Source organism: Vigna radiata, unplaced genomic scaffold (genome assembly GCF_000741045.1).
Source record: "Vigna radiata var. radiata cultivar VC1973A unplaced genomic scaffold, Vradiata_ver6 scaffold_83, whole genome shotgun sequence".
Taxonomy (NCBI): Eukaryota; Viridiplantae; Streptophyta; class Magnoliopsida; order Fabales; family Fabaceae; genus Vigna; species Vigna radiata.
In genome coordinates this window covers 1,284,981-1,296,261 of record NW_014543268.1, presented here as the reverse complement: position 1 = coordinate 1,296,261, position 11,281 = coordinate 1,284,981, and the positions used below count along the sequence as shown (strand labels likewise).

Sequence of the window (11,281 nt, the reverse complement as noted above, 5' to 3'; positions counted from 1 at the left end):
TAAATGACTGTATGAAAAATTATTTAGTTTGTAACTTATTTAAATAAGCAATGGAATATGATGGATAAGCTGAAATGTGTACTCAGATAGATCTTAAAAATAATTATTTATATTTATAAATCATTATTGTCAGAATTAATTATAAAAATAAGAATTCTATTTGAATACATTGTGTGAGAAATGGTTTTCAGGTATTTTAATTTGATTCGTGTGACATGTGAACAAAATTATTTTTTAAGCAAGATTGTAAAACCAGCATGAAATCAACTATAGCAATCATTTGATATTTAAAATAATTTTGTTCATGCCTATATTAAACATGAATATTCGTTGTTCTTAATTCAACATTAATGGTTGAGATGAACCAATAATACATAACAAGGGTTAAGACCTCTCTCGTACACTGTCATCTATGTGGTTCTGTAATGGCAATGGCTCCATCACCAAGATACATGGGTGCAATCATCTGAGCAAAAATTGGAGTGAAAACAGAAAAGATTAGCCTTGTGGTTAGTGGATGCTACAGATCTGCAGGACCATTTTAAAGATTTTTTCTCCCTAATTGCCAAGTTAACTGATCAGCAGCTGCCATAGCACGAGATGCTGGACCGATGGAACCTTCATACCTGTGAAACTGAAAGATGAGAATACGCAGACAGAATAGTGCATTGATGGTCCATGATAAACATGCTGAATTTTGAATTATATTCTTACAGAGCAACCAAGATGTATGCTGCTGTTTGTATAACAATAACACCTTCACCAGCGGGCTTTGAGGTGTTTATACACCTTGCACTGAACCAGTTCTCATGAATTGTTGTGACCAAGTCTGTCATTCAAATTTCCTTTAGTAAAGTATCAGAAGATAAACTACAATGCACCACGGTAGTAGATAAAGTTACACAGTTCATAACTATACATGTACCAGTAGAACACAGTTTATTATCCCTCAACAGTATACAGTCTAAAACAAGTATCGAGACCATCATGCTCCAAGAATTGTACCTAGCCCAAATCTCTAAGAGTCTTAAACTCATATTACTTGGATATGTTGTAGTCTTCAGTTTCAGAAATTCCATATGTCCTTATGGTAGAGGGCATAAAAGAAGTTGAAAAACAGAAAGGTGCACAACTAATTATAAAGGCAAACTAAATACAGCTGAGTTTGAGCTTACACTGATTGGATCCAATAACGAAGAGCTCTGTATGGAGTTTATTTTGTTTGATGAAGTCCATAAAGTTACTCAATTCAATGGGATTAGCTTTTATTCCTTCTTGTGCAGCACTGCCAGCACCAAATAGCTCAATTATGAAATCCAATATTTTTTGAAATAAAAAAGAAAATCCCAGCTAAAGAAGTGCCATATAAAGCAAGCATGAAGTTTAGGAGGCAATGTACACAAATTTTTCAGAAACAAATACTTAAATCTCCTCAACCACATACAGTATTAAAAATTAAAAAGAGATTTTCAAACAAAAACACAAAACAACTTACAATGTCACAACTACTTTTGCTTTTGGATTAAAAAATATAATGTAACAGTAGCAGCTTTGCTGAATCTATACAGTGATATTAACTGGGCAGGACATTACATTTGATCCTAAGGACTGAAGAGGAAGGAGCAACAAGAAGAATCTGCTCGGCTTACAAAGCACTGATTCATTACAACATGGTTTATATTTAAAACATTTGACACTAGGACATCCATATATACATATAATCAAATGAAACTAAATATAAACATGAAAAAAGATGTAATTGCTAATCAAGATTTAAAATGAAGCACTTTGTCTCTCAATGAATAATCTGAAAAACAAGAAACTTAATTATCTATCAGCAAAGGTATATCACCTTCTCAAGACAAAATAACTTTCTAAGTTTTACACTTTCCTTATGATAATGAACCGTGCTGAGAACAATAAAAAGGATATTCACTTTATTTTATATTATATTCTGAGAGAGCTTTTTAAATGTTTAAAAATTGATTACTTTTACAATGTTGATCTCTTTGACAAGAATAGTCATATGGAGATATCAGCTCAAGTGTCTGAGGCAACAAAAAAATAGAACTACTGTTTAATGTCCATCATCATACAGGTGTCAAGGAGGAGTCTATTTTGAAAACGTGTTTGATACTCTTGACACCTTAAGTACAAGGAGTATCCGTGCTTCATGAGGCTAGTTTGGGGTACTCGATGAAGCATTCATTCAAGTACGTTTCAAGCAACAACAGTGGCCCTTGTTTTATTGTTCCAAGTAGTTCAGGTTCTTGGAGCAATAACAATGGCAAAATCTTAGGTTTACCCTTATCAGAGCACAACCAGAATATACAGTATTCCATCCAAAAGAGCTAAATGAACACTGGTATCGATGAAAATTTTTATGATCAACATAAAATGGTATTAACATGGAATTCCAGGCAAGATAGTAGATTCATAACTAGCACAAGTTCAATATGAACAAAAACTCATCCAAACTGCAAGATAAGAGCTTCAATTATTTATACCATAGACGGTAGGCAACTGATTTGCATTGTTTATTCATTCCATGTACTTTTCCATCATAAAGAAAAATCACACCAGATAAAAAAAAAATCATAACAAGAATCAAACACAATCCTTCTTACATGGTAGATAACAATCGAGATGGTCCAGTGGGGTCATGATTGATTAGCAAAGCAGCTTTTAACGGATGACCTAGAAGTAGTAGGATGGTCAGAACATGAGATAAATTTCACCAAATTACAGCATTTACAAAAATAATTTTCCAAAGGGTGATATAACAAAAGAATATATGCGTGCATATGAATGTGGCTTGAAAGCAAAATCTAGCTAACCAGAATACCCAACGTTGGTAGAAGCCCACTTATCCCATGTTTTATGAACGAACGCCCAATCCATTGTGTCGCGTCTGATAAAGAAAGTGAAAAAGGTAAACAAACAGTTCAGGAATTAGATTAGAGTAACTTTCTTTGCAGTTTAACTCGAACAAAACAGGATAATTAGTCAGAAATAGTAGAATAGACATTGAATGAAAACCTAGATAGAAGAATGGATGGAGAAAGTAGAAACAGAGAGAAAGAGGGAGTCTTGGATTTAGCCAAGGGACAGAGGAAATGCTGGTTCAGGTTTCGGAACTGAACTATTTATGTTTTTGTTTGTTCAATAAATACTAGTGTTATATGTTAGGTTACAATCACAATTGTAAATTTTCTTATTATTTTATAAAAAAATAAAAAAATTATTAAAACTGTTGTTTTGGAAAAGATTTAATTAAGTTTTAAGTAAACCTGTACATTTTTATTTAAGTTTTAATTTTTTTATATTTTTAATTAATTTGATTATTTTTCTAGTTTAACTTTTTTATCTTGGTTTCTATTTTTTTTCATTTTATTTATTAAAAAATTCACGAAAGAAAAAAAAAAGTGATAATGTTTTTATGATTTTATCATTATTAATAATAAAGAAGAAACTTTTATTATCATTATTGTCGAAACTATTTTTATTATCTAATATATTTTCAAAAAAAAGAATTTACCTCGACCATTTTATATTATCCATAAAATTTGCATCCTTACCGTATAAAAACAATTAAGTAATATAATTAGAAAATTTAACGATCACACCATTTAATTGATGAAAAATTTAATATACAAAAACAAAAAATATAAAAAAAAAATTTTAATATACAAAAGAAAATTAACAAAGATTCAATTAAAAATATATATTCGATCTTACAGCATACTTAAAAAATGTTGTTCTCGGAAGGAAAAAGTCTCTTTAACAACTCTTTTTTGATAATTTTTTGACAACGCATACGTGACAGTTTGGGATTGGTCAGTTTCAAATATTTTTTTAGAATAAATTCAAACAGACCAATAAAATTGTGACACGTATCATGTTGTCAAAAAATTGTTAAAAAAGAGTTGTTAAAATATCATTGTCAACGAGAAAGAGAGAAAAAGTGAGGATGAAGAGAGTGCACTAGTAGCACTTTTCATCTCCTTCCCAGTTAGCCTTTCCCTTTGGACCAATTGGCCCCTCTTCACCATAAAGCTCAGTAGGAAACAATTCAAACAAATTCACCACAGATAATCTAACATACCCAGGAAGCATATCTATCAACTTGTCTATTTCAGAACGTGACTCATACACAATAGCAGGCCCCCATTCTCTCATATACTGCAACCAACTTGGTTCTTCAATACCTCCCTCACCAAGATACTCAGCAGCAACAACCTTGTATCTCTTGCTGGAATCCAATGTAAGTTTACTTCTACCTGCTTCATTCCTTGCTCCTATTCCAAGTTTCGATGCTCCCTGAAGGTAGCTCCCTGGATGAGCAAAACTTGCATGTCCATGCCTTGATGAATAAACAACTGCTTTATTTCCTTCTATAAACTCCAAGTTCAATGCATTCACCCATTCTCCTCCACTGTGCTGTGAAAAAAATACACACCATAGTTCTCCTGTGAAGTTGCTCACACGAAGGGTGAAATGCTCCCAGTCACCCACGTGTTCACCAATCTTCTTCATCTCAATCTTCACCAACCCCACTTGAAGTATGCCAGGTCCGTTGAAGGGACAAAATACCCACATAGCAATATCAGTAAATGTTCCTCCCAAAGCTGGTTTTACATGAACATACACTTCTGCACTCTCTATATCTCCCTTCTTTACATTATTTCTAGCATCACTTTCACTAGGCAAATCTATCCAAAAACCACCATCATTTGTTCCCCCACTTGGTAAGTTTGATCCCTCGCTATCTATTGCTTTACCCTTCTCACTGCCTCTTGAATACACAAGTGCTCCGTTTTTGAAAAACCATTGCACTGATGATGGCAGGTATATCTCATCGGGGTGGAAGTACACAGTTGGGCCATAGTGGTTAATGATTGCATGAATTTGGTCAATGTTTGGCATGGCATGTAAAGTGGAGTCAAGATTCTTCAAGCAAGCAATCTCTTTCACTTGTTTATTGTCGGAATAGGTGCTGCAGAAGAATGTCCCAACTGATACACCTCTACTCCACATCCCTCTTTCACATGGCCTTGTGTTCCAAACCTTGAATGATTTTTTCAGAAACTTTGAGTTCATAGATAGTAACAGATCACAGGTCTCACAAGTTTCTGTCAGATCGGCTCGCACGCATCTAACTTTATCAACTTCGGGTTCATCTGGTTTGTTAGTCACCATTATGCCCATTGCTTTGTATCCCAATGGAGGATTTGGCAACCAAAAATAACCACTTCCATCATGTGGTGAATCAGCACTCCATATCAAAGAGTAGTTAATTGGTTTTTTAAGAGCTGGAGATTCAGCTTCGGGTTCAGAAGATGTTTCACGAGCCACAAGAACATGTCCTCTCAATGGCTGATCATTGGACTGGCAATAGTGACCAAGGCAGAAAAAATCATCTGGAATCTCCAATGGTTTGTAAAATGCAAAACCCTGAGATTTACCATGTGAGCTTTTGCTGCTCCAAACCCTCTCAAACTTCCTTATTTTCAAAACTTCTAGGCTTCCGAGGCTTATCCTTCCTCCAGCAAAACCAGCACCTGATACAATAGCATTCACAAACATTTGATGACACAACAATAGAAAATCAAGTAGGAGCCAACATAATTTAAGAATTATTGATGTCAAGAATTCAACTTCTTCAAGATCTCTCTAGCCCACATAAAAGACAAACAATCATCAAGAAGAAAAAGCTGCAGAAAAATAGATATTAAGAGTGTGTTTCCAACAACTACCGAAAATTAAATTATTTCAATAAATCATTATCATAAGATAAAATTTATTGAAATCAATATACACCCTTTAAAGAACATAACAAATCATCGATTGTCATCATCTGGACGACTAGTTCAATCAAATCAGTATATGTGCATCGCCCTTAGTTCATAAGTCAGTATCACATTAAAAACACTCTGTCCGCACTCCCTTCAGTGTTAAGGGAATAATTAATGATAAGGCAACTAATCATGTTTAACCCCAAAGTTAGGAAGTTTAGTACAGTTAATTATTATTTCATCATCAAAGATATGATTCTCTCTTAAAAACCTTTGACAAGATGTTATTCAAACAATAGAGTGACATAAATAATTTTGAATCTCTTCCTTAATCTGAGCTAAAAAGCTCATCAGGAGCTCTAGCTCATGAAAACATCTAGACAATTACTACACCAAGAAGGATTATTCATGATATCAATTTGGAACAACACAAGAATAGCTGAAAGCATCAGAGGAAAAAAGAACATGGTCTAGTTCCTCGTGTAGCATATATCACCACCCTAAAAAGGTAAATTAATTGTGTGACTGAGTTGAGGTTTGAAAATGTAATATCCAAGCTTCAGCTTCAATATTGTATATGCCAAAAGAAACGCAGCTGTTATAATCCAACAGATAAGGTTTATTGGATGTAAACCGATTCTGAGAAAAAGCAAGAACAGCCATTAAAGATACACAAAAAGCACACACCTTGTGGCCACTGTGGAAGAGGTGCTGGCAGGGAGAAGGGCTCTGGCTCAGAAGGGTAGGATTCAGGAAAACTGTTCCACCCAAAACAGTCACAGCTAAACATCTCTGACACCATCACCAGCAAAGAAAATGTGGTTTATTCTTTAGAGTCCTCTCTCCACAACCAAAAGCTGGAAGAGAGAGGAGAATGATTTTTAATTTGTTGTTGATGGAAAACAAGAAAATGATTGAACTATTCTCCCCTCCTTTGTATCTTCGTTGACCAGTGGCAACAAAAGAGAAAAAACATGCCCTTCAATTTTCTTTCACTCTTCTGTCTTGGCATAACCTTTCTACGCATTCTTGCTGATTCATCATCTTCATATTTATATCTCTCTCTTGTTTAACATAAACTTTCCACCCACCCACCCAATATATAAAAAAATTCAATTTTGTTGCATTTCACTTCTCAAAAATATTCTTCTCTCAATTGGGCATAGTTTTATAAAAGAGAAAGAATATTAAATTTAAGAATTAGAGTACATATTTGCTAACTATTTTCTTAATCCAGTTATTTACTGGTTGTTTACGTTAGTGAAAAATTCCTATGACCTTGGACCAGAAGTGGATAATAATGGACGCGACAAAGAAAAAGGGAAATGAAGTGGACGAAGCAAAAACAAAACAACAAACAGAAAAATGCGATTTGTGGGTTACAGTTGTGAAGCGATTGAGGATGTCAGCGTCAATTTGGATACGTGTCCCTGTCCCATCGTTGCGCCTCACAAAAAGCATACGATCGTAAACAACAAGTTGCTTTTCACCATTAATGTATTTCAATTACTTTGATCAAGTTTATGTTCTATTGCCTGCAATTTCAATGGACCATCGTTGAAAGGAATGAAGAGTCATGAAATAAGCATCCTTAGCACAAAAGTTAAGGTTGTTGTCTCATTCAACTAACATGAAGGAGCTCATTTGATCTTGTATATCAGTCGAATAGGACATTTAATTAAGTTTAAAGAAAATGCCATAATTAAGTATGCTTATTGTATGAGTATTATTATATTAGAGTGGGTGTTTTATAGTAGCTAGTAACTATTTACTTTGTGATATCATTTCTGATTATTAATTTTGTATAATTAAATAAAAATATTACTAATAAAAATGTGTATAAATATTTTTGGAAAATTTAAGTTTATTTTCTATTTTTTGATTTTCTATTATCTGTGATGGATTAATCCAATATAATTTATAAAAAATACAAATATTGTTATAATATATTTTATATCCAGTTGGAGTTTTCAATATAAAGTAGTAAAATTTGATACCCATTGAGAAGTTTGTGCCATCTAATTTCATTATCTTCATAACATGTTTTTTTTTTAAAGAGAAAAATTGTTTATAATTTTGTGATAGAATATTGTATTTCCTGGTTAAATTCTATTTTTTAGTATTTAAGTTTTTTTTAGCCTTTTACTGTTAATTATGTTTTTAGTTCAATAATTATTAATGTTTTTCCTTCAATTTCTATTAATTTTTTTATAAGAAGTGAAATATTTTTCCTTTAATTTCTACACAACAAACTCCCTAAAATAAAATTTACAATTAAATATAGAGAGAGAGATAATAGATAGATATATAGATCTTGTGTATGTACATGCGTTTTTACGTATAATAATTAATTCAAAATTTTCAATTATGTTACATTTAACTCTGCATTTTTTTAATCAACCTTGATATTAAACTTTACTAAACTGTTAGCTAATTATATTTTTAAGGGGTTTGCTAACTTGCGTCTGTTTTTCAGTTGGTACATTTTAGTGATGTGTACCGGGTTTCAGTAGACAAAAATATCCCTATATATCATGAATTCTAAGTTTTAAGGGTATTTTAATAATTTTCATTCTCAAAATTAAAAAAATAAAAAAAGAAACCCCCAAAAAATCAGAAACATTTGACTTATTTTAATAATTTTCATTTTCAAAACAAAAAAAAATCTCAAACCCTTACTCACCTCCTTCATTCCTCTCAACCCTTTCACCTTCATCTCTCTCTATCATCTCTGCACTAGCCCCAACTAAAAAAACATAAACGATTTACTTTTGTAAAGAGTTCATATTCACCTTTCGAAAAAAGTTCATTCAAAATCTCTTTAATTTCATTATCTTCACTATATATATTACCGTCAACAGGCACAACTTGCACCAAGACTTATGAGCATCCTTCCTTACCTAACATTGCTCTGTGGCCATTTAATTTTTTTTGGTAGAAATCCATTAACTTGTTTTCTTTTACTAAAGAAAAAAACAAATCAAAATACAATAAAATTCTCAATTATAAAATCAAACAATAAAAATTCTAAATCTTGAAATTTTATTTATAATTATATAAAGAAAAAATTAGGTGCTTTAATTTTTTTATTTATGTAAGTATTTTTTCTCTAACCATTTTATTTAATAATGAGTGTTTTTTAGTTAGAGCTAGTACAGAGATGAGAAATATGTTGAGTGAGAGAGATGAAGGAGAAAGGGTTGAAAGGAATGAAGGAGGTGAGTAAGGGTTTGGGTTTTTTTTTTTAATTTTGAGAATGAAAATTATTAAAATAAGACTGTTTTTTATTTTTTTCAATTAGGACTAGAGTAAGGATGATAGAGAAAATGTTGGAGTGAAAGAGATGAAAGAGAAAGTTTGAGAGGAATGAGACAGGTGGATAAGGGATTAGGGGTTTCTTTTTTTATTTTGAGAATGAAAATTATTAAAATACCCTTAACCTTGAAACTTAGAAATCATGATATAAGGGTATTTTTGTCTACTGAAATCCGGTACACATTGCTAAAATGTACCAACTGAAAAACAGGCGTACGCAAGTTAGCAAACCCCTATTTTTAATAAACTAAAAAACTGAATTATTTAATATAATATTTAAACTGTATTATTTAAGAATTCAGTTTTTAAAAACTAAATTTATATTATATAACTAATAACTGAATTGAATTTTATATTGAAAGATTAAACATGTTATTAGCTACATAAATAATTGTTTTCTCATACTCTATTGGTTGTTATGCATTTTATAAAATCGATTGATTGTTATGCATTTTATAAACTTACTGTAAGTATCCAAAAGTTATAAACTTAAATAATTATTAGAATATTAATAATATTAATAAAGATCAAGACACTATCTGCTTCATATTAATTTCTTTTTATAATCTTAACTATTCATCAATCAAGACAGTGAATAAATTGGACAAATAAAATAGATATTCTTCTTCAAATACATTTATTTTATTATTTTAAATATAAAACGATATCTTTAAATATACCGTTTTATTATTTTAAATATAAAATAATACCTTTAAATATGTCATTTTATTATTTTAAATATTAAATAAACAGTATTTTAAATAGTATCTTCTTCATTTCCACAGATTAAAGTTTGTAATTATATATTTACAGCTTTTCGAAACTCGCGATAAGCCTATGTTTGAATTGTCATTATGTTTGAATACAAAGTTAGATATATATTTTGATCACCGCATTTTGAAATATGTTTATGTGCAAAGTTTACTTTAGTTATTAGTTAATTGATATAAGTTTAATTTTTTAAATTAAACTATAAAACAATACAGTTTAAATATTATATTAATTAATTCATTTTTTTAAATTTATTATATTACAGTTAATTATATATTTGTATAATTTAATTAATTTTATCCAACCCTACATAAATGTTCCTTAACTCCGAGAACGAAAAAATGATAACAATACGACTACGAGGTATTAAACATTTGAATGTTTTGGATAAGAAGTTCCACAACCTAATTAAGGAATTATGTACACGAATACGTATATATTATTATATTTGGTGACAATGACGTTAACATAAGATTTGTTGTCACACGGAATTACAAAAAATCTCAAAAGTGGAATGCTCATGAAACTGACACTGGCATCTTTTATGATAAATTAATTATAATATTTTGTAGTTTAAAAAACACACTAAACCTACAAAAGTATATTGTAAATGCTCGTAACTATAACAATATTAATAATCCAAAATTATTAGTTTCATAAAATAAAATCGAAAATTTAAAGGAACTTAATTTATTTTAAAATAAGTGTTTTCTAGGATAAGAAAAGACGATTACCTTATTTCAATTATCCTATCCCTTTGTTCAAAATTAATTAAACTCAAGACTAAAGGGGAGGTGTGATTATTTTACTACAGATAACTCACCACCATTAGAGGTGTCAAACTAACCCATAGTCCTAGGGCCAATTCTAATCCACTGTTGAAAAAGTCCTATTTTAATAAATCTTCCAAGTAGGGGGCCAGAAAAAAACCCCAACTCCTAAAACCCCCTCTCAAGTGGTTTAGGGTCAGGGTTAAAGTGGGTTTAGCCCCAGTCTAAAACCTAATTAAATTTTAACCTCACTCTAAAACTTTAATTAAATTTTAAAAATAATATAATTTATAGGGGTTTGTTAACACGCGTACACCTGTTTTTCAATTGGTACGTTTTAACAATATGTACCGGATTATAGTAGACAAAAGTACCCTCATTTATCATGGATTCAAGTTTTAAGGTCAAGGATATTTAAATAATTTTCATTCTCAAAACTAAAAAAAAAGAGAAACTCCCAAACCCTTACTCACCTCCCTCGTTCCTCTCAACCCTTTCTCTCTCATCTCTCTCAATCCAACATTTTCTTTGTCATCTCTCTCATTCCAACATTTTCTCTGTCATCCCTACTGTTGTCCCAATTGAAAAAAAAATCAGAAACCCTTTGTCATCAGAGATATTTTCTCTCTC

The 11,281-nt window shown here is 31.1% G+C and overlaps 2 protein-coding genes across 2 annotated transcripts; both read right to left on the bottom strand.

Moving 5' to 3' along the window:
* Positions 1-258: 258 nt before the first annotated feature.
* Positions 259-3,139, bottom strand: LOC106754079. The gene is made up of 6 exons (XM_014636027.2): positions 3,040-3,139; positions 2,838-2,911; positions 2,628-2,697; positions 1,176-1,285; positions 715-829; positions 259-626 (listed from the first exon to the last, which is right to left on the bottom strand). The coding sequence occupies exons 2-6, from the start codon at positions 2,899-2,901 to the stop codon at positions 542-544; spliced, it is 444 nt and encodes a 147-aa protein (XP_014491513.1). The 5' UTR covers positions 2,902-2,911; positions 3,040-3,139; the 3' UTR covers positions 259-541.
* A 740-nt stretch (positions 3,140-3,879) lies between these two features.
* On the bottom strand, positions 3,880-6,917 carry LOC106754063. Its single transcript, XM_014636006.2, has 2 exons — positions 6,483-6,917; positions 3,880-5,561 (listed from the first exon to the last, which is right to left on the bottom strand). Exons 1-2 carry the CDS (start codon positions 6,595-6,597, stop codon positions 3,985-3,987), a joined length of 1,692 nt encoding a protein of 563 aa, XP_014491492.1. The 5' UTR covers positions 6,598-6,917; the 3' UTR covers positions 3,880-3,984.
* Between the last annotated feature and the right edge of the window lie 4,364 nt (positions 6,918-11,281).